General features: G+C 41.9%; 1 protein-coding gene across 1 annotated transcript in view; it reads left to right on the top strand.

Moving 5' to 3' along the window:
- The first annotated feature begins 1,189 nt into the window (after window positions 1-1,189).
- The window catches only part of LOC124275614 (ephrin type-B receptor 1-B-like), an 89,581-nt gene continuing 63,231 nt past the window's right edge, over window positions 1,190-27,539 (top strand). Inside the window, exons 1-2 of the mRNA XM_046711216.1 lie at window positions 1,190-1,737; window positions 11,652-12,127. Of these exons, the coding sequence (XP_046567172.1) occupies window positions 12,005-12,127 (123 nt within the window). The 5' untranslated portion in view covers window positions 1,190-1,737; window positions 11,652-12,004. The remainder of the gene's footprint in view (window positions 1,738-11,651; window positions 12,128-27,539) is intronic.

The following is a 27,539-nucleotide window of genomic DNA, read 5'->3' as shown; positions in this document are numbered from 1 at the left end:
GTAAAAAGTGTTTTTAAATGTTTACGGTGATAGTAGAAAATGTAATGAATCCATAGTCTCGATCGATTTGATCCCTTTGAAAACTCTATCGTCTCTATCTTATCTTTTCTTACCAACCCGTGAAGGTCCGGGTTAGAATATTGGCCTTCAGTAACCCATGCTTGTCGTAAGAGGGAACTAACGGGATCGGGTGGTCAGGCTCGCTTAACTGGTTGACACATGTCATCGGTTCCCGCCATATAGCTGGAATATTGCTGAGTGCGACGTAAAACTAAACTCACTCACTCACTCTGTTCTTACAGGCAAAGCTAAACTAAATCGCCCTGGTAGCCTAGCGGTTTCATTGTTTGACACCGAATATAGGTCTCATTTGACTGGAATATTTCTGAAAGGACTACTCACTCACTCATTAACTCACTCACTCATTCACTTACTCACATCGACCTCGGTGGTTATGTAATCTGATGTAGGTCAAGGTTTGGTAATCTTGATCGTCCCCATTAACCCTGTTAAAGATGCTTATGTGCATTTTATCACATGTAATACTCCAGTATAAATGTTGATACTCAGACCCCTATCTATGCTCTGTCGTAGATGATCCAATCACTGCGCCTTGTATGTGTACATCGACTCCAGATGTGTCTCAAATGTGCGTACATCTCTCCCAACGAGTGCCCAACACCCGTCTTCGAATAACCCTAAGGCACAACCAGCACGTGACGATGTGAATAGCGGAATGACTTTATTCAATCAACATGTTGATAATTCTCAAACGTTATTTGTTCCAATCTAATCTGAACGTACACCCAAACAGACCAGCACTGAGAACTGTCGAGGCTCCCTCAGACCCAAACCTCCGGCACAAACGCTCCATTATCAGATATCACCACTATATCATTCGTAGACAACTTCCAGAAGCTCCGTTATCAGAGGTCCGTCCTCGAAACCAAGACTTTATCGCAGCATTCCCCACAGCTACAAGACACTCCAAGTAGCGTTGACGAGAGGGTGGCGAAACAGGACTGCACAGATCCCAGCCATACCCTTCGTTTACGATCCAGACTCTATCTTGTCCCTTACCTACACGCTCGCCTCCACGTGTAGAGCGGCCTGGGTGTAGGGTTACGGTGTAGGTGTTGCCTTACTTCTCTGGTCGGCCTGTAGGTTGTCTCAGTAGCAGTTTGGGGATGATTTCCGTGAAGTGCCGCAATATATCTCTGATAGTACGCCATGCACGCTAGGGCTATAGAGTTGGTCTGTTTGATTACAAGAAACTCACTGGAAGAGGAACTCTAGTGACTGTGGACACGATATGGAGTGGGCTTCTGTGAACATATCGACTGGAAGTGAACACGATATTTAATGGACGTCTCGTATACTTGAATATGATCTCTTGGAGTTCTTGTGTATGTGAACATGGTCTTTGACTCAAAGAACTCCTTGGATTCCTCACCCAATATCTGAGACTGTCATCGGGGGCTATATCTGTCTCCCTGTGATGTCAATATATATGTGCCTGTATACCATTACTAAAGATTCCGTGAGAATGTTTACACTAGAGTATCGCCCGTTGACATGTCCAAGCAGACCTCTTTGATGTTTTATCGGATTTTGATTTGGTCAGCGTCTTCTGATGAATGACCACAGTGGACGACTGTCCTGTAATCTCTCCTGGACTCCGTGGTCAGTTTGACAAGGTGGTCCATTTGGATATCATTACCATTTCAAGGAATTAAGGTGAGAATGGGGTGCTTGCACATCTCTAAAGATTATCACGCATATTATCACATATTCATGTCGAAAATATGCATGTGGAATGTCATATGATTATTTTACGCCATCCCCACGTATGTATATATTCAATCTTTTAATAGGAACTGCGTGAAAATAAATCGTTACATAAATAAACCAATTACTAAATTAAATAAAACTGTTAACTGAGGTATAAACATAAATAGATCTAATTTGAGAGGAGAAGAAACGTAAAGTACACACTTCTGCACTGTGCCACATTAACCTTTTTCAATTTCGTCACGATTCCTATTCGAGGTAGCACGGTCATCCAGCATTCATTGTCGTGCATTATTCACAAGGGCAATTACACTTGGACCCGTCTGTGGAGGTAAAGTAGAGAAAGAGAGGTAGAAACACGAGCATTGCCTGCAGTTGTCGTCCCCACAATTGATGTTGGCACGATATGACGGCGCGGAGATGTTCCTGGAATGCTGTCGGTGGTTTTCTTGTATGTATTCGGGATAGACTCATTAGTATTTGGCTAACAAACATACCACACGGTTTGAATTACGATTTTTTAATTATGCGAAAACATGCTTCATGTTCCATTAAATGCCACGGTTAATGGCTGTGTGTGTTTGAAGATGTATCTGACCCAGATTTGTATGATTTACGGGGGAAATATAGTTCGCAACTGTCCCGAGTCTTGACATCATTGTACAGGTGTTAGAGCAGCTTATCATCTTAATGAAAAGCTATATGGACGTTTATCGTGTTTATTGGTTTGGAGGCTTCCGTGGTGATGTTTACTGCATGTCTAGATTCAACACGTAATTATGTTCTAGGGTCAGGGTCATCAGACGTGCTACCTTTTTCTGATTAATTCCCTTGCACATGGAAATGGCAGAGTACATTGGTGTATTTGACTCGGGTCTGGTTTGTTGACAAGTGTACGTCCTTTGTAATGCACGACGTGTAAATGTTATCAAAATGTCGATAGGTAAGAATCTCAGATGCGCCTGTATTGTGGGGTTTTATCGTGTTAGCTGGTTCGGCGTAAACGCGGGATCATCGTGGGATTGTTGTCGATGTAACAGCTGAAGCCAAGAAACACTTCAATAACGCCAAATTTGTAATTGCCGGATAGTTCATACGGGCGTCATCGAGAATGTAAATTAGGTGCATCAAATATAGACTGATGTCAGTTGAATAATGTCAGTTGAGGTGAATAATTTTGTATGCCAATCGCCAGCATATGAGTGATCTGAGCGTCAGAGTAGGTAAAAAGATAGCATACGAGTGTAAGCATGAAACCACATAGGATAGTAAGTATGGGGCATTAACTGATGTGTGTAAGACATTATGCAAGAGGGACGCATGAAACTACATAAGATTGTAATCAGGGGGGCATTATAAGTTATAGAGACATTATGCGAGATGTAATCACGATACATCAGAGGAGTGGAAGTCAAGGGAATTATAAGAGTTATAGGTGTGAGACATCATGCGAGCTGTAATCACGATACAACACAGGAGTGTAAGTCAAGGGAATTATAAGAGTTATGGGTGTGAGACATCATGCGATCTTTAATCACGAGACAACACAGGAGTGTAAGTCAAGGGAATTATAAGAGTTATGGGTGTGAGACATCATGCGAGCTGTAATCACGAGACAACACAGGAGTGTAAGTGAAGGGAATTATAAGAGTTATAGGTGTGAGACATCATGCGAGATGTAATCACGATACAACACAGGAGGAAGTCAAGGGAAGTAGTCAAGGGAAGTATAGTCAAGGGAATTATAAGAGTTATAGGTGTGAGACATCATGCGAGCTGTAATCACGATACAACACAGGAGTGTAAGTCAAGGGAATTACAAGAGTTATAGGTGTGAGACATCATGCGAGCTGTAATCACGAGACAACACAGGACTGGAAGTCAAGGGAATTATAAGAGTTATAGGTGTGAGACATCATGCGAGATGTAATCACGATACAACACAGGAGTGTAAGTCAAGGGAAGTCTAAGAGTTATAGGCGTGAGACATCATGCGAGCTGTAATCACGAGACAACACAGGAGTGTAAGTCAAGGGAATTACAAGAGTTATAGGTGTGAGACATCATGCGAGATGTAATCACGATACAACACAGGAGTGGAAGTCAAGGGAATTATAAGAGTTATAGGTGTGAGACATCATGCGAGCTGTAATCACGAGACAACACAGGAGTGTAAGTCAAGGGAATTACAAGAGTTATAGGTGTGAGACATCATGCGAGCTGTAATCACGAGACAACACAGGAGTGTAAGTCAAGGGAATTACAAGAGTTATAGGTGTGAGACATCATGCGAGCTGTAATCACGAGACAACACAGGAGTGTAAGTCAAGGGAATTATAAGAGTTATGGGTGTGAGACATCATGCGAGCTGTAATCACGAAACAACATAGGAGTGTAAGTCAAGGGAATTATAAGAGTTATAGGTGTGAGACATCATGCGAGCTGTAATCACGAAACACTATAGGAGTGTAAGTCAAGGGAATTATAAGAGTTATAGGTGTGAGACATCATGCGAGATGTAATCACGAGACATCTTATCATGTCTTTACCTATATCAGCTTAAAAAGCCCTTGTTGAGTGGTTCTGGATTCTCAGTCTGGGCCCTTGTATATCTCCACAGGTTCATAAACAGTACACAGAGCCCCGAATGAGTTCGGCGATTGTGCGAAGATTCTGAAGCGACGGAGTTAATGCAATTATGCGAAATTACAGTTCAAGGAGGAAAGGGAGAATATTCTCACATGATAGAATCAAGGCGATTATACGAACATTCTCTAGTTATAGTGGCAATATGAGAATGTGGACATTCTCAGGTGAAACTGGTATTGCGATCAAGTGACAGAGTGTACATAATTATTGGAATATTCTAACGTGACAGTATAAATATGGCTAAAACATTCTAAACAGACAGAATCAAGGCGATTATACGCTAATTCTAAACAGACAGAATCAAGGCGATTATACGCACATTCTAAACAGACAGAATCAAGGCGATTATACGCACATTCTAAACAGACAGAATCAAGGCGATTATACGCACATTCTAAACAGACAGAATCAAGGCGATAAAGCGAATGGATCTCTTCAGCCTAAGATCATACGATGCTTCTGAATAAACGATGTAGGATTAAATAAAACAAATCATCGTGCGATAAAATACTAAAAGTGAGAGAAGGTCGTAAGATCCTTCTGATATAACCGAACCGATTACGATATAGACGCGAAGACGTCTGAGGGAACTTCCCGGCGAACTTTCATCAGAGTGAGAGCAGGGTGAGCCCCACTAACGGTATCTCTCCATGATGGCCATGTTGGCATTAGGGAGAGTTGGATCACAGTGATGGGAGGAGAGCTTGTCTTGTGACATGAATGAGGGAGTGTTTCTCGGCATGATTCGAAACACCGCTGCTGGGATTGCAAACCATTACATTCTGTGTGTTGCAAACAGATGTCCAAACCAGAGATAAAGTCAAACATAGACACACCTTCTGACAAAATTCCGGATTTAAAAGTACAATCTGAAACCACAGTAGTATCAGTTATCTGTTTGACAAAATCATAAGAAACAAAACTATTTTTATTACATATTAACGACGTAACCCTAATCTCAATCTCTCTAAATGAGTATGGTTACATACAGTTGTATACTATCAGCCCTGTGTTATTATGACATTTATGAATAATAAACATCGAATTTAATCAATTCAATATTTCAATTTTCCTTTTAAAAACTCAGACTTAAATTCAGTTCGAAATGTCATCGGTAATGTGATACGTACGCTTATCCTTACTGCAACCTTTTCGCCCTTCTTGTACCCACACTGCAACCTTCTCGCTCTTCATGTACCCAATATCCTTGTGTGCATGCAAATAAGAGCAGAAGGAACAATGAAATGAAGTTCGAGTGGACACCTTGCAACGGAGACCTGTCGTATTTTGACCTTGAATATGAAAGCATCCTGTCAGCAGTCAGCGGGTTCTTGTATGTCTGTCATACGGTGCAGGTTTACCGTATATTCCAACTAATTGAGAAAGGAAACACCCTATTACCGTCGTAGCTTGTTCAAGATGAAAAAGACAAGGTAAACGACACGCTACACTTTCCATTAATTGCTATAGCGTGAGAGAATTACTCGTCGGTTATGTTTAATTAATTCTGCACTTCTGCAAAGGTAGCGCGGCTGGGAACACATTAATTCCTCATAAAACAGTCTACTATTGGTCGGCTACAAACTTCCAGTACGGAGGCTGGTGTATCTAGCCATCTAGCAGCTGAACAATGACTGCCTCACCTGTGTAGGCTAGATAACATTGTGGAAGACTGGCGTGGGTAATTGGCCACCGTCTCGATGCTCCTATTGTTCTACTGTGAGTATTTGGGCTCCAACTGGTTCATGTGCTGTTAATAGACTACATGTTGGTGAGTCACTTGCTTCATGTTTAATGTAACGTCGAGGCTCGGAGATGACTTGGACGTAGTGATGGCCGGGTGCACGTGGTGGATGATTAGGTTAGATCCAGTGTTGTGTCGGATTTCGTGGTGGACGGTTGGGTTAGATTCAGTGTTGTGTCGATATACGTGTTGGGTGGTTTACGTTAGATCCAGCGATCGGTGGGTTGATGATTAGGTTAGATCCAGTGTTGTATCGGTTTTCGTGGTGGACGGTTGGGTTAGATCCAGTGTTGTATCGGTTTTCGTGGTGGACGTTTGGTAAGATGCAGTGTTGTATCGGTTTTCGTGGTGGACGGTTGGGTTAGATCCAGTGTTGTGTCGATATACGTGTTGGGTGGTTTAAGTTAGATCCAGCGATCGGTGGTTTGATGATAAGGTTAGATCCAGTGTTGTATCGGTTTTCGTGGTGGACGGTTGGGTTAGATTCAGTGTTGTGTCGATATACGTGTTGGGTGGTTTAAGTTAGATCCAGCGATCGGTGGGTTGATGATTAGGTTAGATCCAGTGTTGTATCGGTTTTCGTGGTGGACGGTTAGGTTAGATGCAGTGTTGTGTCGATATACGTGTTGGGTGGTTTAGGTTAGATCCAGCGATCGGTGGGTTGATGATTAGGTTAGATCCAGTGTTGTATCGGTTTTCGTGGTGGACGGTTGGGTTAGATCCAGTGTTGTATCGGTTTTCGTGGTGGACGGTTGGGTTAGATTCAGTGTTGTGTCGATATACGTGTTGGGTGGTTTAAGTTAGATCCAGCGATCGGTGGGTTGATGATTAGGTTAGATCCAGTGTTGTATCGGTTTTCGTGGTGGACGGTTGGGTTAGATTCAGTGTTGTGTCGATATACGTGTTGGGTGGTTTAGGTTAGATCCAGCGATCGGTGGTGGACGGTTGGGTTAGATCCAGTGTTGTGTTGGGTGGTTTAGGTTAGATCCAGCGTTCGGTGGATGGACGGTTGGGTTAGATCCAGTGTTGTGTTGGGTGGTTTAGGTTAGATCCAGCGTTCGGTGGGTGGACGGTTGGGTTAGATCCAGTGTTGTGTTGGGTGGTTTAGGTTAGATCCAGCGTTCGGTGGGTGGACGGTTGGGTTAGATCCAGTGTTGTGTTGGGTGGTTTAGGTTAGATCCAACGTTCGGTGGGTGGACGGTTGGGTTAGATCCAGTGTTGTGTTGGGTGGTTTAGGTTAGATCCAGCGTTCGGTGGGGTAACGGTTGGGTTAGATCCAGTGTTGTGTTGGGTGGTTTAGGTTAGATCCAGCGTTCGGTGGATAGTGGTTGGGTTAGATCCAGTGTTGTGTTGGGTGGTTTAGGTTAGATCCAGCGTTCGGTGGATAGTGGTTGGGTTAGATCCAATGTCGTGTTGGTGTACGTGACGAATGAATTGGTTGAATATAGTCATGGATGCATTATAGACTGGCTGGGAGGTGAGTTCGATCCAGTGATGTGTGATGGGCATGTTGCAAGCAGAGTTAAATCAATGGTACGGGAGGTAAATGATACGGTGGCGGATATCACGGATGGATGAGTGAGTAAGTTTTACGCCGCACTCAGCAATATTCCAGCTATATGGCAGCGGTTCTGTAAATAATCAAGTCTGGACCAGACAATCCAGTGATCAACAGCATGAGCATCGATCTGCGCAATTGGGAATCGATGACATGTGTCAACCAAGTCAGCGAGCCTGACCACCCGATCCCGTTAGTCGCTTCTTACGACAAGCATGGGTTTATCAAGGGTGGATGTTTCGAGCAAGCTCTGTCTGACTTGTGGCCATGATTAGATTTTTTGTTTACTGCTGCACTCAGCAACCTGTAGGTTAGACAGAGGCATGCATGCAGGAAACATGAAATACATGCATTAATTAAATTTTGTACTTTAGTTGTTACAGTAAATACCCCAACATCACACTATTAGAGAAAACGTATACCCCTCACTACCCTCTCCCATATTCCATAGCATCTATTCCAAATAAAGTGACAATCATTTGTCCGACTTGTTTTAAATTGATAAGACATCAATGTTGTCTGATTCCGTAATCTTCCCTATCCCGCCTGTCTCCCTATCGCCTGCTTCCAGCTGTCGTCTGCGTGAGTTATATAAGTTTTCCTGTGCTTTTTCTCCAGATTACTATGGTAGTGCGTGTCGGATTTCCCAGTTAATTCTTTTCGCAGTCAGTGGAGCAATGCTAGGCGTTCTTTGTTGTTTCTCTAGTGCGCCAGTGCCTCTCCGTGAGTCTGTCTGCTGCTTCTAGGAGACATGCTGGTGATTCCATTCCTTTAGTAGGTCACATGGGTACAGAGAGCATAGATGCATTCCCGCAGTGGACACATTGGTACAGAGAGCATAGATGCATTCCTGTAGTAGACATGTTGATACAGAGAGCATAGATACATTCCTGTAGTAGACATGTTGATACAGAGAGCATAGATACCTTCCTGTATAGACATATTGGTACAGAGAGCATAGATGCATTCCTGTAGTAGACAGATTGGTACAGAGTGCATAGATATATTTCTGCAGTAGACATGTTGATACAGAGAGCATCGATGCATTCCTGTATTGACATATTGGTAGAGAGAGCATAGATGCATTCCCGTAGTAGACATGTTGATACAGAGAGCATCGATGCATTCCTGTAGTAGACACATGGGTACAGAGAGCATAGATACATTCCTGTATAGACATATTGGTACAGAGAGCATCGATGCATTCCTGTAGTAGACACATGGGTACAGAGAGCATAGATGCATTCCTGTAGTAGACACATTGGTACAGAGTGCATAGATACATACCTGTAGTAGACACATGGGTACAGAGAGCATAGATACATTCCTGTATAGACATGTTGATACAGAGAGCATCGATGCATTCCTGTAGTAGACACATGGGTACAGAGAGCATAGATACATTCCTGTATAGACATGTTAATACAGAGAGCATCGATGCATTCCTGTAGTAGACACATGGGTACAGAGAGCATAGATGCATTCCTGTAGTAGACACATGGGTACAGAGAGCATAGATGCATTCCTGTAATAGATACATTGGTACAGAGAGCATAGTTACATTCCTGTGGTAGGCATGTTGATACAGAGAGCATAGATACATTCCTGTAGTAGACACGCTGGATTCTGGCTCGTTATGTGTACACTGCCCAGTGTCAGAGCACCCGCTGGATTCTGGCTCGTTATGTGTACACTGCCCAGTGTCAGAGCACCCGCTGGATTCTGGCTCGTTATGTGTACACTGCCCAGTGTCAGAGCACCCGCTGGATTCTGGCTCGTTATGTGTACACTGCCCAGTGTCAGAGCACCCGCTGGATTCTGGCTCGTTATGTGTACACTGCCCAGTGTCAGAGCACCCTCCTGATTCTGGCTCGTTATGTGTACACTGTCCAGTGTCAGAGCACCCGCTGGATTCTCGCTCATTATGTGTACACTGCCCAGTGTCAGAACACCCGCTGGATTCTCGCTCGTTATGTGTACACTGCCCAGTGTCAGAGCACCCGCTGGATTCTCGCTCGTTATGTGTACACTGTCCAGTGTCAGAGCACCCGCTGGATTCTCGCTCGTTATGTGTACACTGCCGAGTGTCAGAGCACCCGCTGGATTCTCGATCGTTATGTGTACACTGCCCAGTGTCAGAGCAGTAGTAGTAGTAGTAGTTATACTGGTAGCAGCATTGTTACTTACAATTATAGTAACAGTAGTTGCAGTAGTGGTAGTCTTCGTCGTCGTCGTTGTCGTCGTAGTAGTAGTAGTAGAAGCAGCAGGGCACTTTCAATTATAGTAACAGTAGCCGTTGTTGTAGTAGTAGTAGTAGTAGTAGTAGTAGTAGTAGTAGCAGCAGCAGCAGTGGCAGTTTCAGTTATAGTAACAGTAGTTAGTAGTAGTAGTAGCAGTAGTAGTAGTAGTAGTAGTAGTAGTAGTAGTAGTAGTAGTAGTAGTAGTAGTAGTTATAGTAAAAAAGGTAGTAGTACTTACAATCGCAGTAGTAGTAGTAGTAGTAGTAGTAGTAGCAGCAGCAGTAGGAATAGTAGTGGTGGTGGTGGTAGCTGTGGCGGAAGTAGCCGTGGCAGCAGAAGTAGTAGCCGTAGCCGTAGTAGTAGAACAATCGTTAGTTCTGTCTTTACTTTTTATGGTACTTTTCTCTGTAGAGTGTATAAAATATAATATGAAGAGGACGAAAACCCGTGCTCGTTCGGTATTAAGTTGTATGAATGAACGTTCATATTCAAAAAGATGGAAAGAAACGCACTTTTCAAAAGTTCAAAAATCTTTAAACACCAGTTACACTTTTTTGCAATTTATTCCACTATCGGCATATCTTGCCTACAGCTAAACTGTAAAAGAAGTGGAAAATATGAAAAATTTCCGGAAACTCTTTCGGAAACCATGTGAAGATTTTAATCTAAATCATTTTACACGCGTGTAACTTAACCTAACGCTCTTAATCCCTTGGGTAGTTCGAGTGTGCCGAAGCTAAAGAGGTTAGAGGAATGTTTGTCTATTTGCTTATTTGGAAGGCAGAGCATATGGTGTCTTCATGGTTATTTTCCTTCCCCGACGTGTGTGTTGCACCAACTATTGCAGTAATTTTATTTACATTTCAAGCGATATTTGAGCTTTTTGATCTTTCAAATACAAATGCGCCGATAAGCTAAAACCATGTTCGCGTCCTTGTCCGACCCGCTTACGCACATCAGAGAACGGTTGGAAAGTCACGGCGCCAAGTGACGCGATTAATCGTTTAATCTTTATGTTAGTTGGCTGAGAGCATATCAACCCTTTGATTTAAAAAAAGTTGTGAAATTTTAATAAGAGTTTTAAAAATTGTCTTTGAGTATTTATGTTAAAGGAACTGATCCGGTTTGTGATTCCATTTAATAGGATGCATCGTGAGTTCGTTGCCATTGCAGAAGTAGTATGTTTTTTTGCAGTTCTCCCGTATACATAATAAAAAGCTACACTGTAACACAACCTACCTGCTACAGTTTAGTGTATGAGAGAAGCACGAGTAAAAAGTTCTATACACGCTTGAAAAATGTCTAAAAATGTTTCTAGAGAATACGATGGAAACATATGCTATCTGCTTCATGAGATATAAATAACGTGTAAACGCTTGAAAAGTTTATGTTGCACATTATCTGTTTGAGATATATTTTACAAACATGGAACCACAAAAAGAACCAGGGATGTTAAGAAATCAACATGCGCATCATGCTTTGAGAAATATATGCCAACCAGACTAAGCATACACAAAACACTTCACCTTAGTGTCCGGTAATAAGAGAGCTGTCTGCTAGTAACGCTATGTCTTAGACATGTACGTGTTGTTAAAGATTTGAAATCAATGTGCATGAAATGAGCACGATCTTAGCGCTGCTAACAAATATGCTTGCTGTCTATTGGCAGGTAACAGTTCAGAAACACAAGCTGGATGCTGACGGGGGGTCGGGCCTTGTTGGCACCGTGGATCTCTTGTTACTTCAGCAGCATGGGAAGTCACACCCCAGCTAACCAATCAGCGTCCACGCATGATATTCACGAGTAAAGACTCGCGCGAGCACTCGAGGTGAAACGAGCTTCTCCAATACTGCGCCAGGATACGCATGAAAAACGTCAGGCGATATACTCAAGGAGAACAACATTTCCCAGACCATTTGTTACACTTCCAGAGGATCGGGGCGATGATCGAGACAAAGTTTGTGATCTGGTTTTCAACTGATTGTATTCATGTGTAGTATTGTGTAGTACACGTCTCCACTATGCTGGGATACCTGTTGACTGTGATTTGCTGGTTATGTTGTGCCACTGTTATTGTGGATTGTGAACCTCTCAGCGGACCAGTTGTGAAGATTGGAAGATGTAGAGCAAGGTGTTTGGATAAGGTGAGTGACATGACATTTCATTGTGGTAATAGTATTCATCATAACCATCCCTCATATGGGTTGAATTAGCTTTACAAACCGTTCTTTAGTCGTATAAACGTACATGTTTGTTTTCAGATAGTCAAAAGTAATTTGCACATTAAACGAAACAAAGTATCAGTTAAGACGAGGGAAAAGGCTTTTGTTCATTGCCACACTCTTGTACGAAAAAAATAAGAATAAAATAATCTAATATTAAAAGTCTGTAGCAATTGTCGGGCCACATTGATCGTTTGACTTGATACAGAACCTAATTTCTTTCATTTGGACGGAATCGTGTAGATTTCAGCATTTTCCTTGTAAATTTCACCTGTGATTGAGCCAGTCGTGTGTTACATAGCGCTGTCGGTAGCTGTGAGGAGTTTTACTGTCACAGCTATCACACATTAACCCCTTGTATAATTCAAATTCAAGCCATGACCCACCAAATTTCGATTTTCCCATAACCTCATAATCCAGGGGTGATCGGTGAGTTGATTGATTTCCAATCAGCTGATCACCTCTACGACAGGTATACGGAACTCTAGACACATAAACCGGCGCGTTGAAATGTAAGACATGTCAATATCGCATGTACATTACACCTCGTTGATGGGAGAAGTCGTTTATGACAAGGTGTTGGAAATATTACGAGAGACTGTTATAACTTGAGATTACTTGTCGTTCAATACGATTCCACCGGGGAGGGTGTTATGGCTCAATACATAAAGCAGGTAGTTTCTCTTCCCCCATAGATTTGACAGACCTGTCGTCAGATAATGACATGGATTACATAGCCGTGAGGCCAGGGTGTTGTCCCTGAAAGGCTCATGTCGACTCCTTCGAACCCCCCTCTTAAATTTGATTAATCGATACTCGACGGAGAAGAAACAATCTGTGCACTTTTACGGCGTTTCTCTTACCTGTACTCGGGACATGATTTCGATTTTTCATTTATGGTTTGCCTGAAGGGTCAATAGTAGTTATGCTGATTTACATTTAGCCATGCTATTATCATAATGGATGTGTCCTAATCGCATTAAAAGGTTGTTTAACGATAATGTACATCATTAGGTCTCCTTGGCGTAATGAGTATATGCATTTAATTTCGGTGAAAATCATTTCTGTCAAAGTTTCTATACCACTTGTCTCGATAACTTGACAGTTTAAGTAAGACAGTTGATTTGTGAGGTATCGTGCTTTTTTTTGTTAAATAATAAATGGAATTTACTTCCTTATAACATAATCTCCGAGCCTTACATAAGCGTATTTCTTTTCACTTAACCCAGTTCATATGTGAAGTGTTTCATACAAAATATTCTGTATGACCCATCTAACCAATCCGATACCTACACTGTAAAAATGGTGTTAAGGATCTAAACAGAAAACTAAACGCGTATCTTGTCCTGGGTTTTGTTCGCGTTTAGCTCCCTTTACATGTTTAGTTACCTAAACATGTTTAGAAATGTGTTTAAAATCTAAACACGTATAGATATCAGGCGTAATATCACCGCCGTGCTTAGGTATTAAACACTATCCTGAACGTGTTTAACGTCAAACATGTAACGGTAGTGTTTAAATGCTAAACGCCGTTTTTACAGTGTATGTAAGCCGGACATAATTATATCGAAGATATGCTGCAATATCAATTAACTTGCTTCGACTTCTATAAAAAACGGAGACTTTGTATCCATTTTGGCTCATAAAAATTAGAGCCGAGGAACTGTCTAGTGAGAGTTTTGTTTATCACGGAAGCTGTACCAGGTAAATCGTCCACTAAAAGCAATGTTTTTTCTTATGTGGAGAAAATATGCATACAAATTAAAACATTAGAACAAATCTGTAACTCTGTTCCAAGTGAGTGAGCAAGCAAAACTGAAAATTAACGTCACATCGGTCTGTATTCAGCAATAAAACGGGAGAAGCATACAAATATGATAATAAATATACAATTTATAAGATTTACTTATTTACATATACTACTACACATTTGACAGGTATTTATGATTTCTGATATCCCTTACTAAATTGGAGTAGTGTATAACATAGCTGGATTGCACTCTGACTCACAATGCTGTTCCGTACCATTTGATACGAAAGAGCATGATGGCTCTAAACCCATAATCACGTTGCACAAAGTCAAGTAAATCTTCCTAACACAAACCGAACCTATTTCCCAGATCGGGACGGGGAGCTATCCAGGTAACAAGATTTACTGACATACTGATGTGTGGGAAGATTAAGCCGGATTCATTATCCCCGATTATTTGGTAACTCCTACGATTATGCTGCCCCCCGCGCCGAGACCCCTGACACGGCGACTCGTGACGACTACAGTGGCCATCCGTTGGTAGCAGGTTGACACCTGTAATCTGTGTGTATTTCACAGTGCATGTCAAATGACAGCGTAAATTGGCATGCCACCTTCGACCCATGTATGGTAATTAGCGGTTAATGTAAACACTTGTGATGAAGGTTGCCAGTTGCTGCTACAGGTATAATTACCGTTATATATGTTAAGCACGTAACTCCTCTCCCTCGGTGACACGTACATCGCTAGCTGTGTTTCGACGAGGAAACATTTTGCTAATTTATATGTTAATTTAAATTATTAGACTTGCCTCGCATTCTCACTAATATACGATGGTAGACTAACGCCTAGTCTCTGGCAATATATAATTTTGACCGAAACAAATAGCTCCATTTAAATTAGAAATGATCCCCACCTGAATCTGAAAAAGACTTTCTTCTTTGAGGAATTGCATTACTGAAAGGGTTAAGCTCGCGGGCGCGGGTGCTAAGAAAATGGGGTTTAGGGACTGAGCTAAACTAACGATATATATCAACTGGTAGGATATTAGTAATCTGGTAATATGGGCATATTCGAAGTTGTGGCATTGATATACAAGGTAAAACTGATTTCTAAAGTAATATGTCATTCCAAACTTAACTGGGTACAATATTCGAAGCCCATTTCTGGTAGCATCGCCGTGATGTTGCTGGAATATTGCTAAAGCGGCGTAAAACTATACTGTCAGTCATTCGAAACTTAATCGTTGTTCCCGTCCCCATCATGACTATACAGACAATACTCTGAAATTATTTCAACAATATTTTTTTAATTCCGTGGGTGGGCATCTCCTGCACTGTTTACTTTTTACAACAGAAAATAAAATCCCACGTTAGTTTTTGCTACATTTGAACCCTTAATTGTGTATCTTGAGTGGTTGTTTTATCTCGTTTAAGCTTGGACACTCTTGACTCTCTTAGGCTTAATGGTTTCATGTATCACGTATTGAATTAAGAGCCTATAAAGACAATGTTCGGGGGTAGCAAAATGGTATTCTCTTGATTGAGGGGCGTTGGGGTAGCCTAGTGGTTAAAGCGTTCACCCGTCACGCCGAATACCCGGGTTCGATTCCCCATATTGGTATAATGTGTGAAGCCCATTTCTGGTTTGCCCCGCCGTGATTTTGCTGCAATATTGCTAAAAGCGGCGTAAAACTAAACTCACTCTCTTTATTGCGTCTTTGTGACAAGACCGTTGCTCTTGCTATCAATCATTGGTTTGTCGCTTAAGATTCAAGTATGTATAGACCCTCAGATAAACCCGTAGCAGTGGGCTAGATTCTTTCTCGATCCCCCGTATCCTGACCGATCTCTACCTTCCGAAGTTTGACCTTCTCCACCACCGCCAAACCATGACCCCCTTTCCCATCCCCCCTTTCCCATCCCTACCCCAGCCGTCCCCATTCCGATCAACTGTAAACAGAACCCCACCTACACAAATGCCGATTTCCCATCTTACATTTGTCCACCTCGCGCTAATTCCACAACTCCTGCACTTTACCCCCATCAATGTACCTGACCCGCAGCCGTCGTCCCGTACCCCCAAGTCCATACCACCAGTGTAGTGTAGGATTACCCCCGGGACCACGTGCGACCACTTAATGCATTAAGTAATCGAGACATCGCACACGATGATAGATCAAGAGTTACGCTAAGGAACTCTAATCCCTTCGTTACCGGGCCCTCAGAAAACACGAGCAACCTGTAGTCCCAACCCTTCCCTTCTAGCAACATCTGGAGAACTCCTTGCCAACACACGGCCACGAATATGAAATTTACTACCCCATGCCTACGTCAATACATATTTAGTAAGTGATTATAACAGTTCGTCTTTCCCCGTCAATGCCTTTGTTCCCAGTTCGAGCCAAATTTGGTACAAGCGTTTCTCGGGGCATGCAAATTAATATTTAGTTTGGATCTTCTTGCAAACATGAAAGTACTTTTTAAGAGTTTGTCGTAAATGTCGAAGTACTCATTAATGAATTATTACTCGCATATATCGCATTCAAGTCTATGAAATTTGTTAACGAAGCTTTAAGGAATTCTCATGTCACAATGTTATGACGTCAGTGCCTTAACCTATTCTCCCATAAGTGTTTGAAGAATTGTGTTGTTTACACATGTAGTTGAACATGTGACATATTGAAAGAGAATCGCAATTTGTAAAGTAAACATGTTGTCCTTAACCCAGAATGAAAATCCGCATTTTCGTAGTATTACCCAAATCTCGTCTATTTAAACAATCCAGATTACCCCGGAACGAATCCAAGGTGTCTTTTCATCATGTTTTCCGTCTGAGATAGCCTTCAGCCTTATTCCGAAAGGATAAAACATTTACAACGACTTTTGTATCTTAACTTGGCTTTTGAAGCCACAAACGGGGACGACAATATCAACAGAATCCTATTGCCGAGGCTTCCTGGATAGAAAGTCGTAATAAATTACTTACTAAAGTTCAAGGCATCAAAACCACATAAAAAGCGACGTTTTTGATTAAATGCTTATTTGATATCTCTGTTGTTCACGTTTAGCCTACAGAAAATAAACACGAAAACTGATTAACACCAGGAACACCACAGCTCGCGGAAATGACATGTCGTAAACCGGATATGTTCAGCTTTTTCAGACAAAGTGATAACTGTTAGTCAGCGGCAGTGAAAATATGTAGAGCTGGCAGTAGAGTTATCACGAATAGAAGATGGGGAGGTTTTGTGTCAGCTACGGAAGATTCATCATACTCTATAGTCACTTTACTTGGAATTTAAACTAACTCGCTAGATCTTCGTTTATTTAAGCTGCGACAGTCGACAGTAAGATCCCTTTAAAAAGAGGTGAGTGAGTGAGTATGGTATTACGCCGCTTTTAGCAATATTCCATCAATATCCCGGGGGGACACCAGAAATGGGCTTCACTCGTTGTGGGGAATCAAACCCGGGTCTTCAGCATGACGAACGAACACTTTGACCATTAGGCTAACCCGCCGTCCCCCTTTTAAAAGGAACTCCGTCAGTTTGCCTTTATTTGTAACAAAGGCTTTGATTTAACCACATAAGGACTTGTGTTACACCAGGATCCCAGAACTCTACTAATCGTCATAAGAGTAAAGGTGATTTATTACTTATGAACCGGTCAGTGTTCAATTTTTTTCAATGTCGAGTGACAGGCAGCACCATCTTTAAATGTATTTTGGTATGATGCGCCCGAGGTTCAAACCACCTATTTCAGCTCCCCGGACCTTGTCGGTTTGTTTATTTTGTCTTTAAAACCACACTTGGCAATATCCCAGCTAAATGACAGCGGTTTATAATAATCCAATCTGGCTCAAGCAATTCAGTGATCGACATCATGAGCATCGATCTACGCAAGTTGGATATTTCTGAATGCATCAACTAGTCTCCGAGCCTGACCAACCGATCCTGTAGTCACCACTTACGACACACATGGGTTGCTGAACATCAATTCCAACCCGGAATTTCACGGGTACTTTACGGAAAAGGAAACTTAGACTGACATATAGTCTGAGAATAATTAGAAGATGTACAGAAAGAGTAAGCCCTTTCTGGATTGACAATGCGTTTAGCGGCATCTGTGAAATATAAGGAAAAGAGTTTTATGGATGTCAACTTCTTTATTATGAGGAACACTACGTTTCGGAGTATATTCCTCCTTGGGTGATGAATGCGTTCTTCATAATAAATACGTGTGTATCACTTCTAAATGCCATTCAAAGACCAGTAAAAAATAGAATACAGAGAATCTGCAAAGGATCACCTTGGGGCTTGCAAGTGGTCGGTTTCCTTCGAACGCCTCAGTCTTCCAATTAAATGGTCAACCGGCACTTTTCCGAAACCGCCACTTTCCCACAAACCCACTTTTAGATGACATATTTGCTTATCAAGACATTCTTGAATGGGAGGGGGTGGCACAGAGACCCCTTCCATCGTGCGATGATACCTTTGATAGCCCCGACCCCCTTCCTGGCCTCAGTTCATCCCCACGGCCTCACGGTTGTGAAGAAGGAGTCTGAGAGAGATGACGTTCTGATAACTCAGATACGTGTGTTTAAATCAAGTTGATTTAAAGTAAGACGTAAATGCAATATAACGTACATATGAGACGGCAATAATTTTACCGTGTGTTCTGTTAACTAATATGTATAAAATCTGTACAAAATCTCTTGTTTTTTTCGACCCGTCATTGTGCGGATTTTGGTACTATCCAAGAGCGAGTAACTCTCATAATATTAGTTTTACTTAACCAGTATATTTCTTCGTGGATTGACGCCACACTCAGCAACACTAAAGCTATACGACGGAGGTCGTAAATTATCATGTCTGGACTAGACAATCTGGTAAATGACGTCATCGATGCAAAGGGGATACGATGACACGCATCAACAAAGTCAGGCTGACAACCACATCCCGTTAGTCGCCCCTCGCGACAAGCATGGGCTATTGTAGATCTAAACTTACTTTTCGTATAGCATATTAAAACAAACAAATTTATTTTTTTGTTTTTTATTCCAAATCTAAATTTGACCTGAATATTGCTGTGGATGTGGATTGTTGGATCTATGTCGTTGGTCGAGATAGAATCGTTACAAATGGGTTCCGGCATTCCGTGTTAAGTTGATACCTTCTTCTGCCCATCCTACGGCGTTTGTGACGGAATCTGCGACGTCTCTTGAAGTCCTATCTGTATGTGTCATACTATGTCTTGGTATCACAGGAAGTATCAGACTGACTCACGCGTACATCGTGAGGACAAACTACGTCGAATGAATCAATTTAACCGTCACAGAGAGATGATGGATGTTCTAAGGTTTGCATGAATGTGAGTGAGTATGATTGTACGCCGCTTTTAGCAATATTCCAGAAACATCACGTCTAGGGTCACCAGAAATGGGGTTCATACATTGTACGTATGTCGGGAGTCGAACCCGGGCCTTTGGCGTGACGAGCGAACGCTTTAACCACCAGGCCACCTCACCGTTCCTTGCAAATGCATATATCCTATGACATTACTTCGAAACAACTGCTAGGTGTAACTTCCTTAAGTGGCATTTAGAAGCTGATATGATGAAGAGGAACACTTTTTTATGGATAGATAACTACTTTAATGCAATCGGTGCGACGTTTCGGTGTAGATCCTAACACCGTTCTCAAGCAGTCATCATTTGCTTGATAACCGTGTTAGGATATACAAGGAAACGTCACATCTATTGCAAAACAGAAGTTGTCTACCCACAAAAAGTGTTCCTCTTCAACTGTGAGGTGATCCCTGTTAGGCAAATATCCTCAAATATTTCTAGCAGGTAACTTGTGGTTTAAATGTTGACCGCTCTCGACGAAGAGAGAGTGTGTCTCATGCCGGATATAGACGTCGAGTTTTTCAGTTCCGTTAAATTCACCCAATTCTCCCCGGCAACGTATTTGCGCAACTTTTGACGTCCTCAAAAAAAAGAAGACTTTCAGGGAGATGAAAATAACCAATTAATCATGGAACTAGCATGGATGAATATTATCCAATGTCATGAAAGTGTTGAATTTATATACGAGCGAGTTTTAATCCCCTTTGACCAAATACAGAATTTTTTAACATAATACATATGTGACCATATGGGCGTTTATTTATTGTCGAACTGTAAAAACATTTGAAATGTTAATTTTGTAGGATAAAAAAACGGCGAAGACCTGAAGTCCCTGACAAACGCACGCACGCACGCACATACGCACATACGCACATACGCACACGATGTGAGATTAGTCAATCGCTGGTGTCATAGTCTGAATGTACTTCATATGTCGATAAGTAATGTCTGAAAGGGTTTGATCTGATAGCGATTGTTGATACTGTATCCCCTCCATCCCTCGCGAGCTTTGAACGAGATCACGTGCCTACCACACCACGTCGCGTGTGTACACACTCCTCCCGACTTTAACCCTCCCCAGCCCTGCTTTCTCTCCTAAATCCCAAATACAACATGTGTTTAGCCTTGTACGCAACGCCACAGAACGTGTTAACTTGTCACCCCGTATAATTCAAATCTTTCATCCCGTAAACAGCTTCAGACATTGTCGCAACAACTGTCGTCTGCATGGGCCGCCATTTTGTTTCTTTTTTCCTTCTGCAAATTGGAAGTGTCAAGTTGCTTGAGAAGCTCTAAGCAGAAGTTGTAGTAGATATTGGAGATAGTTTATGTGACGGGGGTGTTAAGCTCGGAGATGTTTTATTTTCTGGGTGACTAGCTTCGAGTGTCTGTGGGGACATTAACCCGCCGTTTGCGATGTTTTCTGTCAATTCTGATCATTTAATGGCACGGCGCTGAGACCGACATCAAAGAGGCGAAGACACGGTCGAGGGAAACGCATGCATCGTCTCTGTAATGTTTGTATTTGTCATTAGGTTTGAATGAAATGTAGCGCAACGATGCATACTACGCTGAAATTAAAAGAACGCTTATGAATTGATCGTGTGTAAGTTTCGGTGTTGTGTTGTAAAACTAATATTTTGATTTACCCGAGCGTGACAGTACTAATTTCGGTTTCCGTTTTCCCCTGAATGTCAAAATATTTTGTCCTTTCTATGTAACGGTTGCGGAAAAGCTAAACCACATGTGGCGATAGGCATTTAATTTTGGAACCATGTTTCCAACTAGGGTGTCCAGTAACAGCCTCGTTTTAACTATTTGTATATACGCATGTGCATGGAGGTGCGCACATCAAGACGAGAATTCACCATACAAACTTTGTTGATGTTAATGTGAGTGTTTTAACGCCAATCAGAGAACAGGGTAGTGCAAGCAGCTTGCTGAATCTGGGTTCGAGTCCTCAAGTATGAATTTAGTGAAGCACATTCTAAAGATTCTTCGTTTAGATATTTCTCACAGCATGAAAAGACTTTGGTGGTGAACTCTACAGTACTGTTTAAAAGAAGCGTAAAACCTTATTCACTCACTCACTCACTCACTCAACTTAGTAAACTGTCCAGTCACATCCCCGTATTCGATTTGTTTGCTGTTTGTTGGTTTATTTTCACTCGACATCAGACATCGGTTCGTAAATAATCGTGTTTGTACCACAAAAACAGCGATTGACATGACAAGAATCCATCCATGCATTTGAGATACGGTGGCATCTTTAAACCAAGTCAGTGAACCTGATCGCAAGATACCGTAGGTCGCCTCTTGCTTGGGTTGCAGAAGATCAATCCTAACCCGGATCTTCTGGGACCATGCATACTGTGTACATGTACCTTTTCTACCTGTTTCAATTGACCCTTAGAAGGTTCAGAGCAGGAAAATCCCTACTTGAATGAACACCTGCTTGTAACCAGGCTGACATTGCAATTGATGCTCATGCTATCAATCATTAAATTGCTCGTACCTGATTTTGCTCTTAGCGGAGAAACAACATTTGATCTCACATTAACTTATGGTATAATAAAGGATAATCAACATGGCATTTATATTAGGTTTATCATTTTTTTTAAAGTTACTTCTTGGTTTGGTTTTTGTAAAGAGTTAACAATTCATGTTATCGCGTCCGCTTCGGCTAGTATTAAGTCATGTTTTCCTGTTATCAAGTGATGGGAAGGTAGCCAAATAGTCAGAGTGTTGATTAAAGACCAATACGCGAGTTTGATTCCGATCAAGGTATGAAGTAATATCATTGAAAGATTGGCGTAAAACGCAACTCACTCACCCACACTTACGTTATCAACCATCGCACGAAGTGCATTGGAGGCAATGAATGTCCTTGTCGAAACCCCTCTCGTTATCAGCAGCCAAATGAATTAGTTCGCTGTAGGCGTGAGAATGCGCCCATGGATGTCTGCTGCACGTGGTCCCTTGGTTTGAGGATCTTGTGTTCCTGCTGGGGAGACATCGCCGCCGGCTCTTGGATAACTTTGGGGTCGAACTGAATCAGAGTGCATCAATGGTTGATTGTGATCATCACCCGGTCGGCAAGCCATCTGGTCGGCGGGACAGTCCCTTTCAAGTTGATTCTCATAACAGGTTACGTTTAGAAAGTAAGCATGATGGTGTTAATGAGACTATAAGTGTGATTCGTGTTGGTGGATAATACTCCGATGGAAAGACATCTGCCGGCTCCTTGTCTGTGAAGTAATAAACCATTGCTCTTGGCCTTGTCCAAGTTGGCGCTAGAGAGAGAGTAAAAGCAAAACTCACTCACTCACTTACTAACTCACTCTCACTGTACGACTCTATATTCATTACTAGTGGACAATCATTCGTAACTACTCGCCTCTTTCCGTGACCTACAAGAAGATTCGTACCTGTATTGTACGCCATTATTGCCAAGAATCGTGGAAAACCAGTCAAATCGCGCGTAGTAAAATGTGAAATGAGTCAAATAGTTTCTTTGCGATTAGCGATTTCCATTATTATTGCCGTGATTAAAAAATAATCTTGTTACTGATATTTGTTAACGGCAAAGGAAACTTACTTAAAGTGTCTTTAGTGTTGTATTATACATTTCTAGTTGTAGCCATGTTTGCAAATCCAGAGTTATCTTTCCTTGAAAATAGTCCTATACCAGACTATAACCGTTTGCGCTCAGACAAAGCCCAGTACGAGTCGCCATCCGGCTTGCCAGAAAGACACAAGTAGTTACGAATGGTGGACAATGTGAACATGATGCCAACATAAATTAAGGGGCTCAAGTTCACATGTTTTCTAAACGGTTTTAGAACATTTCCTCGGTATGATATCTTAATCCGTGTTAATATATATAATTATTTATCTTCAGCAACCCGTGATTGTGATAAGAGGTGACAATTGGGATCGAGAGCTCATACTCGCTGATTCGGTTGAAGCATGTCATCGTTTAAGATTTAACTCAATGACCAGAGCGTTACACGTTAATCGACCATCGCCAGGTGTTAATTCAATGCTAATGATACGTAATATCTCTAAGCACTCGTCAATGTGCTGTCACGCAATACAGTGGATAGAAAATGTGAAGATTTTGTGGCCAAGGCCCCATAGCCCAATACCAGTTTTAGGACAAAATGAGGATCAGATGGTTAAGATGTGTGACAACATGTGTGACAAGCTTGTGAAAGTAATCGGCCCGTGGACTGTTGCTCGTGTTATCGTCCACTAGTACACAGCGGGCTTTAGGTTCAGTCTCCCATCTCACCCAGTGACGTAACAAATGATACACTAAACGTACAGAGAAAGTAAGGGTGGCCCAGTCGCCCAAAGGGACGCAATTTGCAGAGATGTGTCAGAAACGTTCGACCGAGCGACCGTAATCTTAGATTCGTCACGATTCGTGCGCTCGTCGGTTTAACACTGGAGCAGCACCACTTCGGGTTTACCTCCTGTTTTATGTGTGGAATGTTCTTGAAGCTGTTATAAACCTTACTTACTGGGGCGGTGGGGTTGTCTAGTGGATAAAGCGTTAGCACGTCACGCCGAAGACCCGGTTCGATTCCTCACATGGGTTCAATGTGTGAAGCCGATTCCTAAAGTCCCCCGCCATGATATTGCAGCAATAGTGTATAATCGTCACAGAATTTACGATGAATTCTCTCTCAGCCTCTGACTATGCATTGGGCTTAAAATGATTAATAATATTAAATATTGTTCCACTTTTAAGAAAATATGTCCACGATGCATATATCTAATTTCTCCTCACGTGTACATGTCATAAAATGACTGATTATTCCTATCAACAGTTGAGTAGTATATTCCTGATGTGTCTGGTCCATGGGCAGGCATGATCTAGTGTTGACGGTCGTAACTGATTAACTATATACCACATAAGATCCGATTGTATGTTCACGACAAACTAATTATATAATTCTGAGCACTGACTTGTCTCGAACTCCATATAACTCGACCTAAAAACGTATTTTATGTTCCTTAAATTACGAAATATGTGCGTGTTGGTGTGTTTGTGTGATGAAACATGCTGTAATATGTCATCATCTACCCTAGATCTATGTACCCGTGAAGGTCCGGGTTAGAATATTGGCCTTCAGTCACCCATGCTTGTCGTAAAAGGCGACTAACGGGATCGGGTGGTCAGGCTCGCTGGCTTGGTTGACACATGTCATCGGTTCCCAATTGCGCAGATCGATGATCACTGGCTTGTCTGGTCCAGACTCGATTATTTACAGACCGCCGGAATATTGCTGAGTGCGGCGTATAACTAAGCTCACTCACTCACCCAAGATCTATGCGTAACAGTTTGTGTTATATCCACACAACGTCCTCACACGGTGGAAACGTTATACTTGAGATGTTACCGTGTTTGTCTGTCATTGACTCAGATAGTACGGCAGTTGTCACGTATGTCACTACCTTGTATTCCTTTGAACCCAGTTGGACTAATTACTGAGTAACCATCAGGGTCATGTTGCGGTCACCGACAGGTCATCGCACATGTCTATCAAAGACGGATTTCATCGATTCTCTGGTATAATGGTATAATGTACGACTGATCTGCCGTGTGTTTACGTTAATCTGTACCGGGAGATGTTAATGATTTTTTTAATACTTGTATGTTATATATTTAATATTGATTTTGGAAACGTTGTATAAACTGACATTATTAAAGGTCACATGCAACGTAAAACACAACTTTGCAGATTCTGATACCTTTAGGTATGGACTTACCGAAACAAATCATCAAAAATGCAAATTCAGCTATAAAGTTGAAAAATAACGCCATGAAAAACGATTCACCAACTTTCCCCCAGCGCTTGGGGGAATTGAAGTGGTTTCAACAGCTGGGCTGCGCTCATAGCACATGCGCAGTGAAATAGGTTCGCGGAGCTTGGAAGCGGGTTGTCCGGTCCATATTCGGTGAAGGCTTTGGTGTGAGCTATTTTTCTAATGTTTTGTTGATATTTCACTGGCGCGAGCTTTTTATATGTTATTACAGTAGATTACCGATTTGACTGTTTATATAATTTCATTTGTCTATTTCACCACACGTTCTTCTTACCGAGTCACTTTCTCAGTTCGATACTTAAAAGCAATGTCATTATTTAGCGTCGACAGAATTTCTAACTGTGATATAGATATGTCGTTGTCACAGACAAAACTCAATGTCTGTTTTATTGGCACCTATGTGTCTGCCTGCCCGTCTGCTAATGACAATATTCAATACACAATTTCAATCACTGACCACATGCAATTTGAACTTAACACCTATCAGGCTATATACCATAAACAAAACGCATTGATTTATGGCCCGAGTTCGGTCTCTGTCACATTATGTAATTACACAGACAGGCAGGTGTGATACTTGTACACATGACATGTTATGATGTCTGTTGATTGCAAAATGTTATACACAAATAATGAGCATGTATTTACAAAACCCAACATCTCTATATATACACACACAATGAGCCGTGAGGGAATCTGCAAATGAACCAGCCGTTACACTTGAACGCACACCCACCCGCTCTGACTGGGTTCGGTATCCCGGCTGCTTCGTTTCTTGGGAAGTAAACCCAAGTACAAAATATTGCACCTTTGATTTGCGATTGTACGCTTATAATTTTGTTTTTATGTTTTTTCATAACCAGCAATATATATTATATGTCATGAATAAGTGATAATTGTGTTTTAATTATGTTTGATTTTTGGGTTGCATTTGACCTTTAATGTAAAATGTATTTGAACTGCACATGCGCAGTGAAAGGAGTAGGGCCTACTATCGGCCTCCTCTCCCCGGGTTCCCGAGGGGTGGGGTTGTGGGGCTGATAATGTGTGTTAGAACACGACATTGACACTTGGGGGTAACAGGACCTGTGTACCAAGTCACCAGACCAAGTCATTTTTTAGGCGTGATCGTATCCCAGTTGCGTAGATTGATGTTCATGGCGTCAATCATTGTATTTCCCGGTCCAGACTCCATTATTTACAAACCGCCGCCATATAGCTAGAATATTGCTGAGTGTGGCGTTAAACAACAAACAAACAGACACACTATTTCTGGCGAAATTGTATCGTATATGTGTCTGTAGTCTGATTTTTTTAAATGTTGAACGCAGAAATGTCTTCAGAAAACACAATGGTATGCACAAGTGCTAAAAACAATACCAAGCGCTTGGGCAATGTCTTCCTTCGTGTTGGCGTGACCCGGTGCCACGATCACAGGCCTAAAACACCATAGTATATTCTTGAAATGATAAACTTGAAACATTCCAAATATACACGCAGAGTCATCGAGTTCAAGCGGCGGTTTTCAATCTGGCAACACGCAAACCGTAAGTACCATCGAGCGAGACTTCAAGCCTAAGGTGATTCTATGCACGAACACGCAACTCGCATGGATTTGGCACCGACTGCCGTAACACCAGCGGCACAAAACAAAGGAGATATCCTTTATTTTTCAAATACGCCGAGTCGGCTTGCTTGAGGCTTAAAGTGCTATTCCAGATGTATTGCTGCCTCTTCATTGGCGTGTTTTTAAATTATTGAGAGCGCCGAGTCCGTAGTAGTTGCACATGCTGAAGCTGTTACCGATGACTCATCTACCAACCGACATACAGACTATTCTGTAATTCCTCAATAAGACGAGGGTATGTTAATCTGCTCTTAGAAATGGGGTCATGATTGTTCCTGATAACGGTAAAATGGTTCGTGTTGCGCTGTTTAAGTCGGGTATACATGCAGAACGTTTTATGGGGATGTTACAGTGTATTTATCTCTGACGTCATACGCTTATGTGTAAACAGGTCCGGATGCCTTTCTATAATACGTATCTCCCATTATTGTTTTTCGTCCTTGGCGACTAAATAGATCGGATTGTGTAACACTATTTGTCGTGTACACGTGTTAGAGATATGTCAAAGCTCGTTAAAATATGACCTGATAAACAGATTATGTCGATGAAGATTCCCGACCTAAGCTGATTGTAAGTTGTTTATCTGCCTTTAACAGGCAGAATAGGCAAGTAAGGGCGCGCAGACAGACCAGCAGAAGGAAAGACAGCGAGAAAGAGGGTCGAACACCGACCAGCCAATCCAGCCCATCTGTTCGTTCATCTGCCTTTAAAAG

Source organism: Haliotis rubra, unplaced genomic scaffold (assembly GCF_003918875.1).
Source record: "Haliotis rubra isolate DU_JTF1 unplaced genomic scaffold, ASM391887v1 Scf20, whole genome shotgun sequence".
Taxonomy (NCBI): domain Eukaryota; kingdom Metazoa; phylum Mollusca; class Gastropoda; order Lepetellida; family Haliotidae; genus Haliotis; species Haliotis rubra.
Note: the sequence above shows the minus strand (reverse complement) of the source record. Positions and strands in the feature narration are given on the sequence as shown.